At 42.6% G+C, this 26254-nt stretch overlaps 1 protein-coding gene across 10 annotated transcripts in view; it reads left to right on the top strand.

Moving 5' to 3' along the window:
• Positions 1-26254, top strand: part of DPF3 (double PHD fingers 3) — a 170822-nt gene that overhangs the window by 58802 nt on the left and 85766 nt on the right. For 6 of the 10 annotated variants that reach the window (XR_008466204.1, XR_008466203.1, XM_054200178.1 and 3 more), the window contains exons 2-3: positions 13837-13997; positions 19124-19231. Coding sequence is in view for 7 of the 10 variants with exons in the window: in XM_054200178.1 (XP_054056153.1) it covers positions 13837-13997; positions 19124-19231 (269 nt within the window). In the remaining 3 variants the exon portion in view is untranslated. Of the gene's footprint in view, positions 1-13836; positions 13998-19123; positions 19232-26254 lie in introns of those variants that run through there. The other 4 variants (XR_008466202.1, XM_054200179.1, XM_054200180.1 and 1 more) reach the window with 1 other exon arrangement.

The raw sequence follows: 26254 nt of genomic DNA, 5'->3' as shown, positions 1-26254 counted from the left end.
CAAAACAGAAAGAGAAAACTTTATGCTGTGATTTGTGTTAATTGGGGAACATAAATCCAAACTGTAGTGCAGCATTGCTGGGCCTAGGCACCCATTGAAGTTTGATGAGGGAAGAGCAGATTTCTCTTGCCCTCCCCTCTTATGCTCTCCCCACATCAAACTCTTTCTTGTGGTACAGTCCTGTTCAGATGGGAGTATGGGAATGCCAGGGAGAGTGTGTGTGTTGGTCCAAAGTTCTCACGGGTCTGAAAGCAATATGTGACTCCTTTAAAATAATACAGCCAAAGTGAGGGATGGATGTTCTCCTAGGCCAAGTTACTTGTGTAGCCAGTGTAGGAAAAAGAGAGAGAGGTTCCTCTGAAGTGTCTGCAAGCCCATTTGAGGCAAATCCACACTGCAACAGAGATTTGATGGTCCATGTGCCCCGAACATATGTTTCTGGACTGATGAGAGGGTCCTACGTGGGATGTTATATGAGTTTTTGCTCCTTGTGTCAGGCCTGATACTTTCTCAGAACTTCACGATGAAGTATTTCCTTATGATTACAGACTGGCTGAAGAGATGTCTCGTTACATCCAGTATAGAAAATAAGAAGCCATCTCCCTGTCCCAGCCATGGTACTGGGAATAAATCAGTGCCCATCAGTTTGTAGAGGATGTAATGGCATCCCTTACACATAAAGCGAACCTGGGAGAGCCTTGAACTGAGCATGAATGGGAGTATAATTACACTGAGTGTAATAACATATACTTCAGCAGCGATGGACAAGTTAATCTGAAATGGCTCTGGAGTGAATGCCAAAATCAAAACTTCCCTTTGGCACTGATGTTTCAAGAAGAAAAGCAATTCACGTAGTGGAAGAAAGGTAGATTGGGAGAGTAACAGGAAGAGAGCTCAAATAGTGGGCCCTGTGAGTCCCAAAATTTATTAAAACCAATACTGACAGGCTCTGAGGTCTGCTGCAATAAAATAATAAAACTTACACTCAGGTAAAAATGCTTCTTTTGGTGGTGCAAGACCAGTATTCATCCTTCAGTTCTGGGTAATATAACATTACTACAGGAGGTATTTTAACCTGCTGGTAATATTTTACTGCTTTTGCCCGCAAGCTCATCAATGTTTGTGTAGCATTAAGCATTAAAATTCTTATTTTTATCAACTTCTCCAGCCCTTGCTGATGCAGCACTGGAAGTCTGGGAAGAACTGCTTGCTTTTGCTTTGAGAGATGGGATGAAAGGTTAGAGGGGGTGGATGGCGATTGCATGAGCAATGCAGGTCAGGTTACTGGTGGATTCCTCTTGCAAGATAAGTGAGACCCCTCTGAAAGGTAATTATTGGAAAGCATAAATTCCTGAGATAACCTGTCCAAGAAGAAATACTGACAGGAGCAGAGGCCATGTGTTAAAGGCTAGCCATTACTCCAGGGCAATGGGCTAACCTCTCTCTCTCGTTTTTCTGTAACCTCTCCTTGCTCTGGCAGTTGACTCCCTCAGTTCTTTTCCTTCAGTTACTTGTCAATCTTTTCCTGGTCCTCTTTACAGACCACTGTGATGCTCATCTCCATTCTGTACTAACTGGGATGCAGACAAATGGATACTTGGTTTGCAATTTAGTTCCATGCCCAAGCTCTTGTTTAGTCATTGTCTTTGCTTGTCATTGTCACTGCAGTGTTCAGGTAGCTTTTATAGCATGTCTGGAAAAAGGAAAGGTTGCTCTTGTATTTCTTTAACTGATTTTTATATAGAAGAGCTTCAACTAGCTTTCAGGGATGACATGGAGTCAATTTTGCCTCTGAATGAAGAAAATTGCTGGATTTCAGTTGTGGAAGTAAGTCTTGAAGGTGAGAAAACAGATTTCGGAAGAAAAGATGTAGCAAAACTGGGAAATAAGAAAAGTGCCTTCTCTTTCTCTGTGGCTTTGTTATGCAAACTCTCTGTGTCCCATCTGTAATGTAGAGATAATGATATCGACACAGCTCCTGTTTCCACTGGTTGATTGATTAATGACTGTCTTGTGATCCCTAGATTACACTTTTGTGACCTACAGCTTTAACTACTGCAGTGTATTACATCCGAGAAAGAAAATGGAAGTAATGTGTTAGCTCTGGCTAGTTCCAGCTGGGAAAACGTGATAAACTGACCTGGACAGGCTTGCCCACATGTACCTGTTTCTAAGACCTCATTCTAAAAGTGCACTGAAGCATGTGCTGTCTGTTCAGCTGCCATCTCTGTTCAGCAAGACTTTTAAGTATCTGCATAACTTTGAATTGAAGGGGCACACTCAATTCACACTGCACAGTCAGTGAGGTGCTTTGCTGAACTGGGACCTGATGCTTGGTCACAGGCAGGGTTTCATCATGAGTCTTTGAAGACCTCAGCGAACACACAGGACCAAAGATGGAGCCAAGATCTGCCCTATCATGCGTTAAACAGCTAGAGTCTTTAAGAACAGTGAAACTTGCCAAAAGAGTAAGTTGTTTGAGCAGAAGAGAGGATCTTTATTGTGCAGTGATAAACACAGCAACGCTTCTGCAAGCTTTGCTAATTGCTAAGTGAATTACAAGGCTTTTCTCTTTGCTTTAACTGTTCTACAGTAATGACCACCTCAATCTGATACTTGGGTTAAGGTGGTGCTGAGAACAGGGGGCAAGCTGGAAGAAAAACACGTGCAAGCAAAGTGTATAGGGGAACAACCACCAGATATTTGAGTTTCTGAAAGTTAATTGTGGCAAGTGCTTTTTCTTGACTTCATCAAAGAGTTCCTCTTACATGCTGCATAAGTATATGCAGAAACAAGAGCACAGGTGTTTGAAACATCACTCCTCAGAGTTAAAGCAATGTGTGTGTTTGCAGTTATGGTTTTCTCTGCTCCCATGGGATGTGCTCCAGGTGCAGAAGATCCTGTGTCTAGACCTTTGGGTTAGTTCAAGTGTGCTCTCAATACAGGGCATTCTTTATGCTGAGGGAACTGGGAGATGATGTGTTGGAGAACACAGTGCATCTGTTTCACCTCTTACTTGTAAGTTTTACTGGTCCTTTTTGAGGAGTAATAATGATACTTCAGCAGAGGAATGCCCGTAATCTGCCCTACTTCCATTTGCGGGTAGAACTGGGGGAAGGAGGTGAGAAAAGGAAATCTAATTCACAGTCCTCTTGGGAATTCCCCTATGTAGTATGAGTCAAGTATATCCCTGCTGTACGTCTGCTGAGGTCAGTAGATTTATACAAGTAACAGAATGATTGTTCCTGTGTATTCAAGAGAAAGAATAACTCAAAGAAATGTAACCTTAATTATCTAGGCTTAAGATGTCTTTGTAGAAAACAGAAAATATGATTTCCCATTGTGTTTTTTATGGTTAATAATTATGGACTGGGTAGAGTACATTTTTGTATTTTCTTACATGTGTATTTTATTTGTCATACATATCGTGACTGAGGAACTGAAAGTGCTACCCATTCAAGATTAGTAACTTTATCTTTAAAGTATTGGCTATAACTGATTTTTTTCCCAAGGCTGACCTCAGAGGCAAAGTAAGCTCTAATAATTATGTGGTTTTATTCTAGATCTGTATAAATCTCTGCTTTGCTACTTGTGTGATCATTTTCACCTGAGCAAAATGGATTGTTTCCTGTAGCGGGATTTCCTTTGCAGCAGGAGATACAAGGTTCCTACAAAAGAGTCCAGTCAGCAGAAAAATGTGAGCTCACTAACTCTTTCTAGTCAAAGGACAGGAAGTACCTAAAATATTAAAGTAATTACAGTTCTGTGTAGTGGGGAAGCTTGCCTGCCATTTAGGAACATTTCTGCTACTACTTGCACGTTTATTTCAATCTCTTCTGAATTCTGCCATCTGGATTGTATGGCACTGTATATTTGTCTACTAAATAACTGCACAAGGTGCAGGGGAAATCCCAGCCTGGGAACTTCCAAGAGGGCTAACAGAGGTCTTTCATTCCAGGACTGTGCTGTAGAGCTTGGACAGTTGCAACTCTAACATGGCTAAAAGCATGCAAAACCCTCATGCTCTTTCTTGGCATCGCACTGCCTGTTGAGATCTGATGGAGATACATGGCTTCATGAAAGATGAGATACATAGAGACACATGAAAAGGAATGCTCTTGTCAGCCTGGCTGATGTCATTTGGGCTGATGATGTAACTGTGGTGGCAGGGAAAAACTTCCATTTGTATATGCTGTGTCTCCCAAAGGTCTGTGCTGACTGAGTGACCTAGCTGTCACCACTGATGTTGTGGACAGGCTTTTTCCATAGCAAACAAACAAGTGTGCTACTTGAAGACTAACCCAAGCTGTTTGTACTGCTGGAGACTACCTCTGGTGGCAGACGGGGTTTTGTGAACTCGCCCTCAGCGCCTCCTCCAGGCAATGTCATCTGGGTTTGCTCAAACAGATCAAATGGCCTTGCCTGAAGTAGATCAGGGAGCACTCACGCAAGTATTGCTACTGGCGGGAGGTGTAGTAGCAGTAAACTGTAGGAGACAAGCAGTGAAAAGCAGCAGGGTAGGAGGGAATAGGTGATATTTTTAGCCAGCACAGCTAGAGCTAGGAGAGGATGGCTGTTTGTGATCTGACCATCTTTTAGTATAGACAGTGCTTAAAGTAACGCACATGATTTATTAGGTAGGTAAGTGTAGGGTGTTAGCCATGTTCTGCAGGGGAACTGTTAAAGCTACAAAGGAAGTTGCGGCAGTCATTTGTGGAACTCTGGTTTGCTGGTTTCCTGGTGCTTGGGTGATAGATTATGGTTTTTACTAATCTACCTTTCTCCTGGATTTAGGAATGCAAAAGATAGGTCCACTGTGGGAAATCAGGACTGAGGGAGTTGAATGCATAGATTTTGTCTTTGACTACATCTGGCCCCTAAGGCTGATTGCACTAAGCCAAACAGACTGCTGGTGACCACAAGCCCCAGCAGCTTGAGACGTTTCTTTAAAAAAATATATAAAAAATCTCTTGGATGTTGTCCTGTCCAATCTAATATTGTTGCTGAAGTTTTCATTAGTTCATTCCTTTAGCAATTGGAGAGAATTTTTTACCTTTTGGGGGAGATTAGGACCAAGCTGAATTCTGATTGCTGTCCTCAGATACAGAAGAGGTCTAGGTTTTTACCTTTCACACCTGTTGTTCATTTAATTGGATGCTGCTGCATCTCTTTAAAACAGAAACCCTGGCCTGAGCAAGAATAGATGCTCTGAGATATCCCCAAGGAGTCTGCCTCTGAGATTAACCTAATTGGTCACTGTGCTGAGTCTAATAGAGATTGTATGCAATGTCTGTCTCTGGAAACACCTTAGATAGCCTAGTGTATGGCATGGAAACTGCTGCTGTTACCTCTCCGTGGAAATGGAGGAAAAGTAGAAGAAGTGGACAAATTACCAAAGCACCATAGTATAATTGTTCACAGTGGAGTATATTTAAATGGAGCTGAGAAATTAATTTTCTGAAATACCTCATCTAAGCACACGTCATCGTGTATCATACACAGATATCTGTTGTATCTAGCCAACAACTCTACATGTTAACTGCTAAGATGGGTATAGTGATCCCACTTTTTTGGCTTTGAGAGCTGGGAATGTTGCTGCAGGCCTTGTGCGAGGCCAGGCACAGCTGCAGGAAGAGGAACACCTCTAGCTGAGGTCCTTCTTGCTCCACAAAGATGACACCAGCTCTTGACCCTGGAAGCCAGATTTGGCCTGCAGGCTGCTGTCAGTGAAATACCCTAAGGTACCACACTCTTCTTGGCAGTTTGAACTTGTGCTGCTATTTCTTTTCTTTAAATGGAAATGCTGGCAGAGCTCTCATACTTCCACAGTACTTGTGAGGATGGGGCTAATCAGATCAATTTTTCCCAAATTGTAAGTTATGCCTACTTTTTGTCATTTTTCTTCAGAGACAGACTTTTGCATGAGATGATACCTGTAGTTTCACACTGGATTAAATTGCAGTCTAAAACTGTTTCGAGAGTAGTGAATTTAGCTCACTCTATGAGGCTGGGTTCTCTGTTATGATTCAGCATCACACCATGATTCAAGCAGTGAGAAGCCTGTTGAATCTGGCCACAAATAGCCATTAGGGGTTTCCAACCCACCAGGGGAAATCTGCTGATAAATACTTGGCAAAAGGGGATTCCTTTGCCCTTCTACACATAGGGGATGGGCTAATGCTGGGTGCTCCGAGGAGGGTGCTGGAAAATCTCACATTGCTCTTTCACTGATCTAGGATTCAACCTAGACTCATAGCTCAGGGCATCTCCTTGACTGCTGTAATGTCTGGGCTGTGCCAGTGCTGATTCAGGAACTTGCCATCAGCTCTCTGATGGCTCCTAATTTCTCGCACCACATACAGTCTATGCACCTGGCACAGTACTTTTGAACAAGTGCTTGAAAGCTTGTCTATTTTGACCTGGCTGTACGAGTTCTTCCAATGAAAGGCATTAACTCTCCTTGCAAGCACTTCCTTTCATTTACCCTTCGATCATTGCTGCTCCAGCAACACTGTCTCTGCTTGCAGCTGTTTACTGCTTTGTGGTTCAGTTTGTGTACTCTATCTACTACCGAAACAGTTCTGCTAGCCATATTTTTTCTCTGACTCCCATGCTGGGGAAAGTTATACAGGCCTCTTTTTGTGCATCAGGTGAAATTGTTCAATATGTATAGAAATGAAGTAGATGTCTCAATGACTCTGGCTCTTGGAGAGTCTAGGATAGACACGTGTTTGTGAGTCTTTACAAAGCTGCCAAGTTTATGTTAAAAAAACTGAAGGCCCAGAAAGTTTGAGTCATTCTGTAGCCCATCTGGAAATCCTGTTTTGCCTTTGCTCACGTTCACACCCCTTACATCATTAGAAGTTGTCGTGCAGAGACAGATGCAACTGACCATTATGAGAAAACTGAATCTGCACATTCCTACATTTCTGGCTTGCCCTTGGAGTTTGTGGTAGGATTTTAAGCAATCATCTGTTACGCTTCACCTAACATCAGGAAAGCCATTCTGTATTTCTGTTGAGTCTCAATATCCTACCTCTCTGCAGTCACAAAGGGTGCATGATTATACCATTTAGGAGCTGCTTATAGACTAGAAGTTCCAGAGAGTACAGCCAAAGGAGGGGCCCAGCCAGTCCTTTATTGTTTAATGCTTAATACTGGTCTTAAATATGTCGTATTTTCCTTTCCTTCGATCTTTTGATGAATGTTGTGTTAGCATCCTGCAATGTAATGTGAGGATGAGCAGAGCAGAATACTTTATGTCTTCCGGGAAGATGCTCTGGAGCTGGGGGTCTGCTGTCTGGAAGCTCTGCAGGAGTCTGGTGATACTGGGCTCTGTTAAGCACAGGTTTCCAGTTGCTGGAAACCTCTGCTCTGGGTCTAGAAAGGAGAAGCAGCTGTTCAAGGAGCTTGAACCTAGCCCAGTGTGTCCTTTGTGAAAACCAGTGGTTCAGGGTGCGTGAGGAAAAGGGATGAGGACAGGCTGGGGACTATACTGATCTCTTTGACTTGCTTTGTGATAGGGTAGGTACCACAGTTTTGCAGCTAGGTCTGTCTTCGTTGCTTGTCTAGTCTAAGGTAGAGAGTCATAGTAGGCCAGCCCAAATGTGAAAAACAGATATAAGCATGGCCAGAGCACTGCGAGAATTATGCTGACTGGAGGCTGGGGGGTGGGAGGTGGAGGGGCCATCGAGAGAAAGAAAGAGAGAGAGGAAGGTCCTTTAGATGATTGTGTCTATTAGATTGTCCACATTAGTGTCTGTCTTTGAATCATATACAATGTCAGCTTATAGTTTGTAACGTTTCCCTGCTTCCAGCCAGCCTCACTACTATCTCTTCTGATTTCAGCCTCTGCCAACCATGCTATCCTTGCTTTCAAGGAGAGAAATTTGGGAGAGTGCCGTCTGCATGAGGGGGAAAACATACATAAAGCTGCATGTCAACAACGTAAGGGCTGGCATTGCTGCCCATATACTTCATCATATTCCCTGGAGGTTTTGCATAGATATTAATTAGAAGTGGTGGAAGAACTAAGCCCTGTGGCATTCTTCATGTCAAGGCTCATGGAGAGGAGGAGCAGCTGCCTGTCAGGGGCTTCCTGGGATCTGCTGGAAAGGAATGAGTATAGCCAGCTCTGTGCAGTTCTCTCAGCAATTGCCAAGACATGCAGTTGGTCTGGCTGTACCTCTTGGTCTGCAGTGTCACAGGCAGCTGATAGTTCAGAAAGCATCTGCATGATTTCTTAGTCTCGGTCCATCTTTGTGAGAAGGCCCAAGACCCCACTGGTGCTTCATTTACAGACTCATTCATGAATATCTCCAAAAAGAGAGTGCAGAGCCTCTTCTGAAGCCACGTTGCATCACTTGTTTCCCACCACTTTTCAGATCTTGCCCAGTTTGAAACTGGATGGCAGTGCTGCTGAAGAACAATTTCTGATTTAAAATGTCTTTTCCAGTTGTCCTCAGTGTTCCTCACAGTATCAAATGATGTAAAATATAAGACTAGAAGCTAAAAGTATAGTGAATGAAAACCCCGTGGTCTTGAGGAGAGCAAGTCCTACATTTGGTCATGGCTGGGGACCATTGCAAACTTCAGAAGGAAAAGTCTGTTGCTTTCTGTTACACGATTAGTCATTTCTTTGTGTGCAATCAGCTTTTTACTTGCCTAGTCATGTAGTGAGCATGGTTTTAGAGTGAAATGACTAGAAAGGGGCCTGGCCTCAGGAACTGGAGGCAATCTGGATTCATACTCAGATCTGGTGGAAATTGCACACCTGCACTTAAAGAGGACTGGTTCTTTCTTATATGAGTTTTCCAGGTATGATGTGGACCTGCAATCATGGTTGAGCTTTGCTGTTTATATGTCTTCAGTGAGTGCTCTCCTTCTCTGGATCCTCACCTGAAATGTGATAGGCACTTCAGGAGGGGTGTGCTAGATTCTGACCATTTTGTAGCTTTTGTAAAAGGTGTATCGCATTTGGATAGCTGGGACTCTGCAGGATGGGCTGGAAAGTAGTGATAAAGAGCTGCTCTGCTGCTTTCAGGGCCCATCAGGATCCCTTGTCAGCAGAGAAATGAACTTCCTGAAGCAGCTGGAGTGAAGCCGGTTCTTGGTCCTTGTTGCTAACTCATGGGCTCATAAGCCAGACCAGTTCTTGTTGTTTTTTTTTCATTTAAGGCATGCCTAGACAGAGAAGTCATGGCACTAGGTACTGTACGGAAAAGTAGTAAGTAGGAGTCTGCTCAGAAATCTTATGGTCTAGTTAGAGCAGGCAGGCAAAGGTTGAGAGAAGGGGAGGGTTGTTCTTCCCTGACTTTGTTATTAGCTGACCTGATTCCATGATAGGAAACCTCAGTTACTTAATGCTTAAAAGAACAGCGACCTCATGAAAGTCACACTGTCTGATCCTCCATCCTGGTGTATGCCCTCGTGCCAGTGACTACCTGCAAGGCTGTATAGAATTGCACCAGCCTCACATTGCTATCCCAGGACCCGCGGGGCTGGTGGGGTTTTCAGAGTGCTCACCTCCCCGTTCACGTGCGCTTCTGCTACTCCGAGCTGGCTGTTTAGTTTCAGTCCCGCCCTTTTTCACCAAAAAAGAGCCTCTAACTCCTACTAGACATATACTCCTCCTATGCAGCCTTGCAGAAGATTGTAATAGCATAGGTTGTTCTTTCCAAGCCAGGGAGCTTTTGTGAGTCAGCCAGAACCAGGTTATTTTAGTGTCCTCAGGCTGGAATGTAAATGCAAAGCCTGCATGTATGCCAGCAGTGTCACCGGCCTGCTTGTCCCAAGCATCTGGGATTTCACCTGTGGCCCTGCACTGAGGGGCTGTGTGGTTTTCACAGTGTGCTGACAACTTTATTCTGTATTTCCAGTGGTGCTGCTTTCAGTAGGATTTGCCTTCCTTGGCCAGCAGTTGTTAATGTCTGCTCCTTGATTTTTTTCTCCAGCATCTTTGAAATCTATGCATATGCTGATGATTTTGTGTCATTAATATCAATCTAGACAAGTCTGTGTGACCTTTCACTGCTGTGTCCAAAGGGAAGAGTCGACCCTTCAGTCAGTCACAGCACAGCACAGCACTGACTCATACATACTTTTCATAAAAATAATGCAGAAATTCCCCATAGTTTTTACAGATATTTTTTCAGGAGATGAAGTGTAAGTCTTCCATAGCAACACAGCTTGGGAAAATTATGAGGCATGTAACATCAGATAATTAATCTTTCTGTCATATGATACACTTTTTACTATTAATGTTGTCCGCTTATTTTTTTCTTTTCATGCGTCTTGCATGCTCAGACTCAGACTATCTATTTGAGTTTCATTTAAGCTCATGCGCTCTCCAGTCTTATTCCCGCCCTTGTCTGTTCTCCAGCTCCAACGTAAACCTCCTGGGAGAGGGCTGGGATTTGTCCCACCTCCGTGACTCCACAGTGATGAGCTCAATAGGACCATACTTTCCCTCTTTTTGCCCCAATTCCAGTAATACTTTCTGGTTTTCCTTTTTCCTGCATAAGATAAAATATGTTGTGTTTGTATATGTAGCACTGAAAACACATTAAAAAAAAAAAATCTCTAAAGTTCCTTAAAAAATACTAACTGAAATTTGGAATGAGTCAAAGTCACTCCAGTGAAGACTAATGGTGAAACAAAACAACCAACCACTCCAAAGTAATTGCAGGGAAGCTGTTTTCCACTGAGATATGGCTTTCATAAGAAAAGATTGTTTCTTTACTTTCCTTTATTTGATTATTTGTCACTTTTTAAAAACTTCCATTTATAATTGAAGTCAGGGCAAGCCCTCAACGTCCCAGTACCTGAATACCTTTCCAGTGAATACTTAGGGGCTGGGGTTTTTGATCATGCTTGCTATAGTGGAGCCAAGGCAAGCTTTCTTAAAGTACGGAGGTGACTAAATGCTTCTCCTGAGTTATTATTATTCTTTAAGGCAAAAGATGCATATTTAAAATCTTTAAAATAAATTTAATGAAACAGCTAGACTGCAAGATTGTGTCAAGAATGAATTTGACCCATTAACTTTGTAGCTTCTCTGCCATTAGGATCTCAAAACCCCTTTTTCTCCCTCTTAAAAAAATCTGAAATTTAATCTTACACCCTACTTTGCAGTGTCATTTAAAGCCAAATATCTAACATTTTAACATTTATAGTTACTTTCAGTCTTACAAGAAGGTGGAAACTGAGGTAATCTCCAGCTAGATGCTAGATCTGGGTTGCTGTGATGTATTGTTTTTGTTAATACAGATGCTTTGTGGTGTGCGTATTGTAATGACTGGAGTAATTTTTAGCATAAAGAAAACCTATGCAGTGATGGCAGTTTGTAGTCACACAGCTGTGCTCTTCCTTCCAGAAAACTCCTTGGAGTTAGTGAGCATCCCTGGCTTAATATAGGGGGAATCTGACATAGTTCTGTGGAAGCTCAAGTGTTTGTGGAAAGAGCTGTTAATCTTTGATCAACTGGAGTCTCCTTGTTACTGACTTTGATTACACAAGTGTACAACTTTAATTACAGCTTTAAATAAGCTTTCATTTTTTCCTAGTCACATTCTTCGTATAGTAGTGCAGCTTATCTTTTCCTTTCTCCTGTGCTCCCATTCCCTCCCCCCCCTCCCCGCCTTTTTATGGAAAAAGGGGTTCGAGGTCATTGCGGGGGATTCAGTATCCGGAGGGATACTGCTGTTCATGCTTTGCCCACAGCTCTGCCCTCTGCTCACTTGTACAGTCCAGGGCTCTCTCCTTTAGCTGCCCTGCAAAGATCTCAACACCAGCTGCTGCCCAGGACCTGGTGGTCAGCGCGTGGGGAACAGGGCTATAAGGCACCATGTTCACACAGATGTTCGCTGCTGCACCAAACCACTGAATAACCCTTAGAAAGTCTCTGTAGCCAAAGGATGTACTGACTCCTGTGTGCAATTCCTGCTTGTGGAGAACTGCCCCCTTCTCTCCCCTGGGGACACTCTGAAATGCAGTTGCTGAAGTCAGAGTGGCAGAAAGCAGCAGGAAGCTGGTGGGCTCCAGCATCCAGCCATGGTGCTTGTTCCACATCCAGGGACTCGGCATGCTGCATACCCTCTGCTCATTAGAGAAATGACCTGGTGGAAGCATTGTGAGAGACTTATGGACTTGGAATTGTAAATAGTTGAGATGTGGTTTGAAACAAGCATAAGGAAATGCTTTTTTCATGTGAATCATATTTCAGCTGTGGAACGCGTCACCCCACAACGCTTTAGGTATAAAAAAGATAAGTGGGTTGAAGAGTTGGTTGGATAAATTCATGCAAGAAAGATTGATCAAAGGCTATTAAATATAATATTCCTACCACTGGGTAACCTGAGGCTTGGGGAAGTTAAGTTCTGAACATCAGAATTGAGAAGGGGAAACTAGAGGCGCTTCCCTCTATATTTGCCTTGCTCTTGTGTTCTTCCCTGGGCCTCTGTGTTGGCCCGTGTCAGTGGGAGGATATTGGGCCAGTACAGCCCAGGGGAAAAGAATATGGCTCCCATCTAAGTCATAAGGTGCAACTGAGGAGTCACTTAAAAGACGTGAGTCAGAAAAAAGACACAGATAGCGAAACAGAGCAATTTGCACCCATTTGACATTCAGAGGTGCGCAAAAGGAGTATACTTTTAAAATGCCAGTTGTGCCTATTGAAGAGTGTAGCAGTGAAAAAAACCAATAGAACAGGAAAGGGAGCCTCTTTTATCTCTGTGTGTGCATCCCTTCGGCTCCCTTGCTGTGCATGCTATACTCTTTTTGCACAGTAATGAATATCAGAGTCAGAGCAAGTTATGCTGTACATCACTCTACTCCTATTTTCTAATGAACTTACCCCTAATGGGTAGCTTATTCATGTCACGACTGAATTTCACCTTGACAATAGATCAAGAATGAGGTTCAGCAGTGTGGCCCACCTACTTTGCAATGCTCCAGCATGACAGCTGCTTTGTGTCCTCAGGGTAGCTCTGCTTTGACGCTTTTCCCTGTTTAGAACAATTTGGGGGGAGGATTTTGGTAATCTCCAGCAGGCAGAGTTTTTAAACCTTTCTCAAGGGAAGATGAAGATTCTACAGAATTTCTGTACAAATAGTTATTTATGAAATAAGTGACATTGTCTTTAGAACTCTTCCTCCCGCTGGGCTCCAGAGGAAAGCAGCATTTTCCATGCTGGATCTTACTGGTCACTGTTGTAGCCTGCTGCTGTTGGTGCCTCAGGCTTGACTGTGGAAAACTCTGGAAGGGTTATGACAAAATGTCTAGTCAGACCATTGCAGACATGGCCCTAGTTGTTAAGGGGTGTGTTTTCATCCCTCAGAAGCACACAATATGAGGACTACGTCCTTTGCTTTTATGGGCTTTCTGACACCAGAAATGCTGGAGTGAAGTTCTCCTAAACTTGGCTGGTTTTCTCTTTCAAAATGTACTGCAGGAGTTGCTGTAACATAGGATTGAAATGACTGGTTTGCCGAATTGGCTGGACAAACTACGAGGGAAGAGAAACAATGGAATGAGGTCACTGTGGTGTATATATTGCCTGACCCAGGGTCATGGGCCAGTGTGGTTGCATCATTTGCTCATTCAGTAGCTATTCCACTGCTGAAATGATCTATGTCCAGTTGCTGAGAGTCTGATCTTTTGGTGGCACTTTCTGCATGATCTGCTTCAGTAGTGTCTCGTGACGGCAAGCTTTGCATATGCTCCGGGAAAGTTTTTCTGCTTGTCCATTTTTGAACCAACCTTATGTCCCCTTTTTCCTAGTCTTGTTTGAAGGGGCAATGCAATCTTTCTTACTCTCTGCCCTGTCTCTTTTGGCAGACTCGGGGACCAGTTCTACAAAGAAGCAATTGAGCACTGTCGCAGCTACAACTCTCGGCTGTGTGCTGAGCGAAGCGTCCGCCTTCCCTTCCTGGATTCGCAAACTGGGGTAGCTCAGAACAACTGCTACATCTGGATGGAGAAGAGGCACAGGGGACCAGGTTGGTAGCATTGTGTCTGTGTATGCATGTGCATGTATAGAGGGCTGGCCACTGAGCCCTCATGGGGTTTAATTAATAGAAGCTCTAACCTGCTACAGGCCACACAGAAGAGAAGAAGCCTAAACCTCTGTGCCTGCAGGGGATTTCCTTTGGTAACTGCAGAGAGCTCCTCCTAATTATTCTCTCTCTATCCAGAGAAGTGCCTGACATGGTAGTTTCTAAGGCTGCATCATTGTAGCTCTTTTAATGCTATTGATCCCAGTCTCTAGCAGAAGGCACAATGCCCTGCTCTAAGCAGGACTGGAACTATCTTCAGGGTGGAGAGGTGGAGGTGGCAGTTTCTCAGATGAATGCTGAAAATAAGGAATTATATTGGGAAGGATATAAAGCCGAGGTAAAATACAGGACAAGTTTGATATCACTTCTGGAGCTGCAGTTTCCTCAGGTGCAGAAAGAAGTTGGTATATATCCTTAAAGACTTTTAGGTAATGCCTGTTCCAAAGCTCAGTGAAACTCAAGGGAAAAGAGCACTGTTATTTTTGTAGACTTTGCTCAGTCTTTCCTTTGTTAGGGTAAATCCATCTGAAATCTTTGTTTGAAAGGCAAAGGACAGTCACCAGTTCAAAGACTGGAGATGTGAGTCAGACAGAAGTCCTCCTGGATTCCGGTGGGAATTTTGTTAGAGTATGCCTCAGTATCTGACCCACCATTATGTTTTGACAGCACCAAACTGGGTTTCTATTTTTTTTTTTTTTTTCAGTGCAGACCAGAGAATCCAGGCAGGGAGGGATCTAGGGTGCACAGGCACTGGAAGGATGACATGCACATGTGTGCATAAACACATGCCAGTTCCTGTAAACCATATTGAAAAATCCCACAAAACTCCAGATCTGGAATTACGGGAAGGTGCAGCCTGCTCTTACCTCCTCCGCTGGCCAGCTTGCAGGAGATGAAGTGGGAGGAGCACACAGGAAATTTCCCTCCCCTCCTGGGGGCAGACTAAGAAAGCAATTGCCACCTCTGAAGAGTACTTCCTGAAACTCTCTCTCTCCCTTTCCTGAGGGAAAGATCCTTGCACTGCTCCTGTTCCTAAAATATACAAAGTAGATTTATTATTGTCTTGCAGTACTATCAGAAAACTCACTCTGTAGTAAAATGCAGCCACTTCTGGTGCAGGAGACAACAGGTGTTTTATCAGCATTAAAAATACCCTGAGAATGTTTCAGCTGCCAAAAGTACTGGGGTAATCTGGAAACTGCTGAATGTGGTTTACAAGCTGTGAGTTGTCTGAGGTTCTGGGCTAACCCTTCTTTTGTAGGTTGCTTCATGACCACAGTTGGGTTTTTGTTTTAGCTGAAAATTCCTCATTCCTAAGAGATTATGCTTTGGCAAAACTAGGTTTCTTTTTTTTGTTTGTTTGTTTGTTTGGGGTTTTATTTGTTTTTGGTTTTTGTTTATTTTTGTGGGGGTTTTTTTTGTTGTGTGTTTGGGTGTTTTTTTTTTTCTTGCTAATCTGTTTACCCAAGGATTTCTGTTCTTGTAGCATCTGGTTATAAGTAAGGTGCTGCTATTTTTACCATTTTGAACACAGTCATAAGCAGGTATACATCCACTATATCCACAAGTAATGTTTTGGCAAGAGCATCTGCTACAAAGATAGACATAAGTAGTCTTTTTGCATGGGTCTCATTGGTGTCTCTGGACTTAGGAAGAAATCATCATAACAGTGTTCCAGCATCACACCAGAACCAAGAGGACTTAATGCTTTGCCTTTCTCAGCCACAAGCTCTCTGCTCTACTTTGAGCAAATTCACTGTGCAAATCTTTCTTTCCTCTCTTCTGATAGTGAACTCTTTGGCAGCTTACCCTGTAAAAGAGGATCAGCAGCATTTCTCCTGCAGGTCTGCAGGGCAATACTAATGGTGGAACTTTCTTCGCAGAGAGTCTTAAGTGAAACAAGCTTCCTGCATCTGCATCGGCCACCAAATCTGATGCCTTTGTTATTCTGAATTAGAATAATCAGTGCGAAATGAAGCAGCCCTCCTCCCCCATATTCGCTCTCCTCTTTCTTGATTTTTATTAGGCCATTTAGTGCTCCCTTGGGTCTCTTTGCATCATCTATTCCTTGTAGTATTATGGTAGGTCAAAGCATCCCTCTACAGTTTTAGCATGCCTGATTTCAGGCTCTTCTGCCCATACTGATGTTCTCTGAAAACTCCCTGCCAACCACCCTGGTGTCTGTCTTGTGTGCTGTGTTCACTGCCATTTACTATCCCTAACCTGAAAAACTGTATAAAGACAAATGGCAAAGCTCCAGAACCTATTTTCACTTACAGAGGGCCTGAAAAACAGAGAGGAGAGTCAGGATCTCAGCATATTAACCTGGTTTCTTGCTGTCGTCTTTGTTAAAGAAGTCAGAAAAATGCATCTCATGATAAACAGTTCAGGGTTAATTTCACACAATACTGCACATAACTCCCTCCTCCTTTTCCCCTCCTCCCCCAGCCTTTCACACAAGCGTTGAGTTATGGCTCTCCTACACTAATGAGATAAACAACATAACTCACTGCAGGTTCTGCTATTTCCTCTATAAGCAAATGGTTGGAACCTTCTCTGGTTGCCCTATAAGGCACCAGACGAAGAGACAACCGAGACAGGACAGAAGACAGTAAGACCTGTATATGCGTTATTTCCATATGCACTGCAAGATCAGCTGTGGAGGGGCTAGATTCAAAGTTCAGAACTCATCTTTTCCTCGCTGCCCCTCCTCTGTGTAAACCAAAGATCCACACTTCATGTGAGCCAGCGCAGTGACAGACGGGGTCAGGGTGAACTGAAGGTAGCATTTTGTGGGTTTGGATCAAGTGAAGGTCTGGTATATATTTTAAGTTCATTGGATGGCTGCGTATTAATGAGTAAGAGTATTGTGAATAGGAACAGAGAGCTTACCTCAAGGGGTGCAGAGATGGATGTTGGATCATCTGTCTCTTATTGATCTATCTGCCACCTGGAGTGGGCTGTAGGTCCTCTAGGAAGAGGCTTTCCCACCTCTGTCTTTTCAAGGATACCTGCTTTGTTTCTTGTTGGGCTTTCAGCATTTGTGTTCGCCTTTCACTGTCCTGGCTGAATCCAGAAGTGCTAGTCATATAAGAGCACTCAATAATTGAGCCCACATTAACAGATACACCCCCAAAACTGCAGTAGATCCTTCCTTCTCTCTGTCTGCGACAAATGCTCAGAACTGTGGTTTTTGTTTCATTCAAATGACTCCTCTGTGGAGGCCTGTCCAATGGTGGGATGATTCTCTATCCTATTGCTTTGGTCTAGCAACTGCCATTTCAATGTTGTGAGCGAGTTCTTGCACAGGACCTGCTGTGAAAGGGTGAGGCTTCTTGCCTCCACCTCTTTAATGACTCACATCAGAGCCAGGCACAATCCACCTCATCATAATAGCAATTGTTTGCAGTGGCTAATGTTTGCAAAGTGCCATGAAGAAGTGTGTCCAAACATTGCGGAAGTAAAAGTTATTCACATTTTTATTCCCAAACCAGTCCCAAGTGCCTTTCTCTGAAATGTATCCTTCTTGGGGTGGGCGTAATGCCCAGCAAGCTGTGCAGCAGTGAAAGGAGGGTGTGAAAAGCCCCAGTTCGGTAGCATTCTGTGCCTTGGAACAGCCAGGTTCGCTGTGAATACTCCAGTGCTCAGCCATACCCAGGCAGTGTGCTGTAGATGCTCTGTTTATGCACCAAGGCCTTGGAAGTAGGTAGAAAGTGCTGGGGTCTGAACTGTCATTCCCAACAGTTGAAATATTTCAAACCAGGAGCTTAGGCTTCACTTGCAGAATTTGATTAGTCCATTCTCTTAAGGTGAATAATTTTGTTGTGGTGTGTTTTTGGTTTTGTTTTTGTTTTTCCCCCTCCAAGCAACAGAATATTGTTTTTTTTCATTATCCTTATTTGGTTCAGTGAGTCAGTTTTGTTCCCAAGCTGGTACACTTTCCTGGCTGCTTCAGAAGGGATGGCTGAGAACTCGGGCCATCCTGCTGCCCTTGAGCTGTTCTGCTTTATTGGCACTGCCTTGATGTCCAGTTGTTCACTATTGGTACAGTGTCAGAGATGGCAACACCACTCCTGTCCTCTGTCTTATGTGGTCTTACCTGTTTCCTAAGGGCAATGAGTCTGGAATTGTGCTCTGTACCCCCTTCAATACTAAGAGCAATAGCAGATGAACAGAAGAGCTAAAGCATAATTGGTGGATGGAGAGGGCAGGGGAGAGAATGACATTTGTCCAACTTTTCTGTGTCTTGCTGGGTATTTCTGTGTGTCATGAGTAACTGGGGCAGTTGAGGATACTTTGAAGCACTTGGCAGTGTGCTTCTGTGCCCCTAGTAGTGATGCATTCATGAAGCCCTGCTGTGTTCTGAATACAAGAGAGCAAAGCGTAGCTTGAACGTTGGCTAAGGGATGTCTTTCAGGAGAGCCAGGGCAGCTCAGAAGCCAGCGATGCCCAGTGTGATTCAATGGAGCATGCAGTAATATAAACATTACTGCTGTAAGTCCTCCTTCATTCATTCAGGATGTTGACATGAGTAGGTAATAACCAGAATGAACAATCTGTCTTCAAACAGAAGTCCAGAATTTAAGCAAAAATGCAGAGTCCAAATAGCCAGACCTCATGGATCTTGGTTTGCTCCCACTTGGAAGACACAAGTTTCCTGAGCTGCTCTGTGCATCAGGGCCTTATGATTTGCGTGTGGGAACTTCGTCTCTTCTCTCCCAAGGGGCCTTCTCTGCCCATGGAGGAGGCATCGCCCCTGTGACCCAGGAGAGTCTGAAATTCTATTTACCCTGAAGAAATCACGAATTATTTATGTGCAGCTCTGGTTTCAGTGAGCTGAGTGAAGTCTATAAGTGAGACCTAGATTCTCTGAGGACCTGATCCCAAGAGGTGCTGAGGAGCCTCAGGAGCACTGAATGCTTTGAGTGCATAGTTCTACCTCACTATTTGCAGGATTGAACCCTCCAAGAAGGAGAGGCTGGAAGGGCAAAAACAAAGATGCTAGAGACAGCGCTTGTGGTTTACAAACTGAAATGTGATTACACTTATTTTTTGCCTTTAATCTTCAGGCCTGGCCCCAGGTCAGCTGTACACGTACCCAGCACGTTGCTGGCGCAAAAAGAGGCGTTTGCATCCCCCTGAGGATTCCAGGCTGAAGCTGCTGGAAATTAAACCTGGTAAGTATTTGTTTGCCTCTCTCTCTCTCCTGTGCTGCAGAGCAGCTGGCATACATGCAAACCTGGCATTTAGACCTTGGACTTTATCTTTTCCCCTCTCCAACCATTTCTCTTTGCATCTGTTGCATCTTACTTGATTTGCTGTAACAGTAACCACCAAACCCTCTGCACTCAACTATCCCTTACAGAAATGTGCACAACTTGTATTGAATGCAATGGGAGCTGAATTTACCTTCTGCAGGGGTGAATCCTGGCCTCTATTACCAAATTCATAAGGATATAAAGGATCAATTTATTACTAATTATTGCCTCAGTGTGTTATTAATACAAAATCTTACTCTGGCATCTGCTGCCTAATCTTTGTGAAAAAAAACTGCTGTCTGTGTGTAACAGTACACTGATAAGTTTTTTTTATAATGGGTCTGGGGACCATGGGTGTGACAAGATTATAAACAGCAAATAATAAACATTAGGGAGCATATGCCGCATTTGTATATGTATGTATGCCTGTATGTGCACTGTAGTCCATTCTGCTTTCATTCTTGTTGTCCTTAGTATGCTTCATCCACAATTAAACTGTATGAAGTGATGAGTCTGGATGCTCAATGAATGGCTGTAAAGTAGGTGCTTACTGTCTTTGGGGTCAACTTTTATGAGAATGAGGTAACATGTGTACTCACAGCTGTATGTGGTTTTTCAGAGGCGAGACACTGCCAGTATAAAAAGTACAGGAGAAAACCCCAAAATGTAAATTAAGAATATTTTAAAAACCTGTTTGACAGAAGAAGGTGTCTGGGAACTGAGTTATGCTCAGTAGTACTGATGACTTTGCTCCTATGCAGTAGCTGGTGAAGAGACAGGAAGGGGTGATAGAGACAATCTCTAAACTCAGAAAAATCAGAGGCAAAATTCATGTTGATTTTTGCAGAAACAGTTTTTGAAGGTTCCCTACATTCAATATAGGAGAAGTCAGCAGACAGCTGGATAAGAAGAAGAAATACCCATAGCCACTCAGTTGGGCTTCGACCCAAGGGCAAAATCTCAGCCAGCAAATAGAATGAGACCTCACAGCAGAGCTGGTCAGAAAGAACTGGTGAAATCAGATGGGTTACAATAATGGAAATGAGACTGGACTCTATGAAGAGGATGATGTTGGCCCATAGAAATGTCTACCTTAGACTTTTTGATGATACAAACTTGGCTGTGCCTTGGTAATTTAGCAAGGTAAAGCAATAGTGTAGAGTTTGACTCTTCTTTGTTTGCATTATCCTTCCTTGCTGTACTCACTGAATGCCAAATTAGTGCACCCTACATGCCACAGGGCATGAAAGGCAATTACCACAAAGTTATCAGACAAAGAGACCTCAGCATGTCTGTCTCTGTGTTGTTTTCCCTGCTATAAACATCTCTTCTGCATCTCAGGAGTGCTACTTTTGTTGCATTGCCAGTGGCAGCCAAACAAGGCAATTTATATTGCTCTGCCATTTAAATCTATTTTCCAACCAATTTCTATCTAGTGATTAACTTTCCTTATCAGTTACATCACAAAATAATTTCACTGTCTGTGCATATCCAGAATTGACTCACTAGCCAAAAATGGGATTTTTCCTGTCTCTGATTTAAAAGTATAAAACCTATGGAAAACATTGGATTTCCACTCAAAGGTAGCTTTTGAAAATTTGAGAGAAAGATAGCGTAATTTATTTTCAGCATGAATAGCAGAAATACTGTATGTTTTGTAGGGGGACACTGTGGTAAAGCCTTATGCTGAACCTAGGAAGCTACCTTGTGCTGACCTCTTTATTCCTCAGTTAAACACTAGATGACTGTGTGGGGCAGGCAAAGATGTGGCAATTTAAGATCCCTTAAGAAGCACAAAGATGACAACTGGAGGACATCTGAAATAAATTTGGAAGAAATCTGATTTAAATCTTCCATAGTTTCACTCCACCTAGGGCTTGGACAACCTAGTCATGGCTCAGAGCTATTCTCAGCAGCTAGAGAGTGCTTGTGCTGGGTTAATATGCGAGTAGCTGGTTTTTATATGGGAGGCTGTTGAATTAGTTGTACGTTATATAACATATGCAAGCAATGCTATTACAACATCAAATTAGGGCTAAACCTTAGTTTTATTATGTTTTACGTTTGTTAACTGTTTAGAAGAACTTCTAGTCAGACTGCCACTGTAACAAACGCAGAAGGGCATTTTAGCTCCAAAAGTTGCCAATCCAGCAGTCAGTGGGATCAGGACCAGGGGGTGTGAATACTTGTTTGGACTGCATCTGGGCTTTTGGAGTGGCTCATTATAGCGGTAGGTTGTATCCAGAAGTTCAAGACTTCTACATAATTCAGAAGACACATAGACGTAGGATTTTTGTTTTGGTAGCTGGTCAGCAGCTGGTCAGTAAGTAGAATCAAACTATTGTCTTGTTAGCAGTTCAAAGGTGTAATAAACCATTTAGTAATAATGTAGCATTTGTAGTTACAACCTACTTTTGCAGTGTTGGTACCTTGCAGGTTTAGGTGGTGCATGATACAGCTCAGTGAGTGAGAGTTTTGTATTTGGTAATACCAAAACCTAATGAAGAAAATGTTCATTCTCCAACGGTCTCCTGTTTTTTGTAAAATGCAAGTGCACTGTAATGTTTTTCTTGGGGTCAGTTGCTGCTTGCTTTTATTGTCCTGGTCTGTTGCTTTTATTTGGTTTCAAGTGGAAGTGCTTGGTTTTAAGAATAGTTACAGCCAAAGTTGTAAAAATCAGAACGCTGGAATAGATGTTGCTGATGCAGCCTTTAGATGTCTATTTTCCTCTGCCGCTGTACTCAGAGTTACGTGCATTGATTGCCCTAGTAAAGTTGTTTGATCAAGTGTCTAGCAATGTTCATGTTAATACTATTTCTAAACATCCTCCATCTCATCCACTAGCCTATCTAATAGATATGTGGTAGAAATAAAGTATTGCCAAATCTTACTTACGGTAACTGCTTCAGTGACAAAACAGTCAGTATTTTTACCTTTAGGATTTACAGCAAGTATTCCTGACATTTGCTTTCACATGGGCTAGTTTTCGTCTTTCAGCGGTACATTCAGATCATCAGAACCAAGCATTATGGCTCAAGTGCAGCCAAGTTTTCATCGTTGTAATGGATATGAGCTGTTACACGAGTCATTATAGTGTGGCAGTCAAGACTCCCATGAACAGTGGTATAGATTTGAAACAAATTCGCAGTCATGGGTAATATATTGACATGTTGCTAATTTTCTAGGTACAGATTGCTAAAGTTATTTGGTGTTGATACTCTCATAATATTAATTAACCTAGACTTCTGTTCAACCAAGTATGGGCAATCCTGATTCTTTGCAGAACTGGGCAGTGGTATTTGCAGAGCAATTCAGCGTGGAGCAGTGGGAGGGCTGGAAGCAACTTGTGCTTCCATACTCGCTCCTCAGCTCTCCTCCTGCCCAGGAAAAGAGCAAGAGCAGAGCAGAGCTCCTGTGTGTGGGAGGTCTGTGAGTCTGGGGTGGGTGAGGGGGAGGGGTGGACTGCGCTGGGTAGCCTCTTCTTACAGAGGAACGGGAGAAGAAGGAGAATTGCCAACTCTCCCACCCCCCCCGAACTGCAGGTGCCGTGAAGAGAAGCACTGGGGTTCTGGCCATCAGTAACACCAGAGCAGCTGGAAAAATGAGGGTTAGAAGTGGAAGAGAGATCCCTGATTACACCCAAGGCCCCTTGAAATCCTAATTGTTCCTTGTCCTATACACACAGTGGTTTTGTGGTCCTGGGTGGTATCATGATTCTGTGTTGGGTCAGGTATCAATACTGTGGAAGTGGTATTACCTAGAGTAAACCCTGCTGACAGTCAGGTATTACCCAAGCTTTGCAGCTATGCAGATGAGAACAGATATGGTGCGTACGGCCAAAAACTTTGGTGGAATTTAAGCTGGTAGTGTCCTACTTCGGTTTTACAAGACGGCTAAATATAGATACCTACATACATACACACAGAGCTTTTATTTCACATGCTATGTAAGTGTAAAGAATATGACTGGAAAGCTTTTGTCTCAATTCACTGCCGTCCTTTGGTTTTGGACTGGAAGCCAACAGTGAGGTCTCACAGCGGGCAGCCTTCCCACCCGCTTGGAGGGTGTGGAGTAGAGTTTGTGCGTGCGGCTACTCTGGTGAGAATGAGCTGGTGTCTGTCCTGTTACTTATCTCTGGGCAGTCTAGTGTTCAGCTGAACTACAGAAAGGGTTTTTTTTAACCAGCTGTTGAAGAGGAAAAAGTAAACAAAAGTATTTTTCATTTGCTATGATGAACCATGGTAGGACTGTTTTAGGCAAGTACTGCTAACAGGTTTTTAAATGCCACTTAATGCCTGATCTGTTTTTAATCTGACATATAGGATATACCTACATGAGTTTGCTTGGGGATGAATGAAGAGAATCCTTACAGATAAGCTATTATCTCTTTCAACCATCTCAGTTTACCTTGTAGAGACTGTGTCTGGTTGTACAAGGTACTGTGTTTCTCCAGGGAAGTGGTGAGTGCCCCCAACTCTTGTGGAAGATGCTCAGCACGTCTCTGGAGGTCAATGCTCTTTAAGATGGTCACTTCAGCAAGATAAAGCTAAGATGAAATTAAAAAGCAAGGGATAGAATTAACATTAGTATCATTTATATGATAGCATCTAGACTCAAGCAGCATGTTAGATCATCATGCTGGGGGTTGTTGTGAAGGCTTCTTATACTCTCTGCTATAGGTGTATATGTACAAATATATAGTCATATACACATATAGTACATATATGTGTATATGTGTGTATATATAGTACAAATAAGATTATATATACAAAATAAATATATATTAAAGGAAGTACTTCAATTCCAAAAATGGAGAAATGAGCAATAAAGATAATAAATATTTCTATGAGGCTTTAACCAGAGGTTTGTGGTAGAGCTGGAAATCGAACCCAAGAACACAGAAAGAGCTCAGTTCTCCTCAGTTCCATATTCTTTTTTCTTTCTCTGGTTGCTATGTCCAGTGTCACTCAAAGATATTAGAGCCTAAAAATAATTAAAAAACCTAATTTAATGAGAATTTCTGTTTAGCATTTTTCTTTCATTAATCTTGACTAGTTTCACTTTGGATTTCAGCAATTTCTACACAATCATATGTTGATTCTTGTTCAGTACTACAAGACAGCAGTGTTGTTTCGCTATAAGCACTGTAAAGAAAGGCAAAATTTTTCTTAAAAAAAAGTTTTGCTACCATTTGCTACCAAGCTTCCATATATGGAAACTTATCTGTGATTAAATGTTAGGTTCCTGTTATATGGCCTAACCTGGTGGTGGCTCCTCTTTAAGATCCATTACGACTGTCTTAGGATCAAAAGTGGCAGAATAATTCTGGTGCCAAACAGGAGTACCTCTAAAATTCAGGTGAATTAGATAGGATGTTCCTGAAGGGGGCTAGAATATCAATGTATCGATTGTTCAGACTTCTGACAGATTTCTGCAGATGTGAATTTACCAAAGATACTTTTGTGTAGAGCATATTTTAGCTTTTTTAATTGTTCATGACTTTTATAAACATTTGCTGCCATGAAACCTAAATTTGGGGCAAATATGACATGACAGGAAGCAGACAGGAGCAACTTTTTTTCTCTGATGACTTAGTCTAGATTCCACATGTAAGATGAAGTTTAATAGCCTGTTATCAACTTTGTGTCTTTTGCTGTCTTCCCTCCAAAATCTTGAAATGTAGATGTTTTTTTTTAAATCTGCTTTTTATTCAAGTACTTCTGCATTCTGAAGTAATTTCGCTTTTAAAATAACTCTCCTCATCTTTTGTAAGATATTCTTCAGTACTTTAAAATATCACTGCTTTTAGGATTTTTTTCTTTTTTTCTTTTTTTTTCTTTTTTTTTTTTTTCCTTTTCACATGCCTGATTCCACCTGCCAGATGTTTAGTTTTGGTAGGATTGGAAATGGGTTCTGCACGTGTCTGCTTCTGTACTCTAGCATCTGCAGAAGCCGGCGGTGCTGCGAGGCCAGCAGAGGGAGCAGTGAATAATGTGATTTTTGCAAGGGCAGGGCCTGATTCTGGTTTGCGTAAACTGAAGTAAGTCAGGAGCTACCTCTGCAAAAATGGATGGAGCTTTGTGGGTCTAAAACTAGGGTAGGAGAGGGATTGAGCCTACTCCATGAGTCAACTTTTTAACAGATTTTGTTCTGTGGCAGTAATAGCCTGTTTTAAAATTGTTATTTATTAGAAACAGGATTTGATTTTGATAGGTGGTGCCAAAGCAACAGTCCTGTGGTGTATTTAGGTCAAGTGTCAGGCAAATATTAGGTCAAATGTCAAATAACTCAACATCACAGTGTGGATGATGGTGAGCTTCATATTTGAAGAAGCTGCATGTTGCATGTCAAAGAATTTTACTGAGCGATTCCACATGGATCCTGTAGTTTCTGGTTGAGCTGGAGCAGATCTCATTTTCACCTGTTCCCATCAATCTTTATTTTTGGCACCTCATGTAGGAGAAAACAAAAAGATACCTAATTTTTTGTGACAGGGAGGGTGGATAGTTTTCAGTTCTCATTTGATGTGTTAGAGTGCACATCTACACGCTGACCATGCTGAATCCTGAGGTTGGTCTATCATGTACCTATATATGTCACATTTCTGTAGTGCTTTGGAATAAAATGGAGCTTTACATTGTGAATCCAAATCTGGGAGCAGGGATGCTGGAAGGTGTATTTTTTTTTGTTTGTTTGTTTGGGTTTTTTTAGGGCTAGATAGGTAATTTCAATGTGTAAGAAAGAGAAAACATTCATCATGGCTGTAGAATCCCTAAATACCCCAACTGGTTTTTTTCTATCATTTCTTTAGCAAATTGGGAGCCTCTCATGCTAATGGGGGGGAAATTTATTTTTTACCAGCCCTAGCTTTTATTTATACCAAAATAAATACTGATTTCTGCTGGGCCTTCTCTTTTGGGCTTCTTATCCAGCAAAGTACCT

Source organism: Rissa tridactyla, chromosome 4 (assembly GCF_028500815.1).
Source record: "Rissa tridactyla isolate bRisTri1 chromosome 4, bRisTri1.patW.cur.20221130, whole genome shotgun sequence".
Lineage (NCBI taxonomy): Eukaryota > Metazoa > Chordata > Aves > Charadriiformes > Laridae > Rissa > Rissa tridactyla.
The sequence above is the reverse complement of the archived record's forward strand: the minus strand, read 5'-3'. Positions and strand labels throughout refer to the sequence as shown.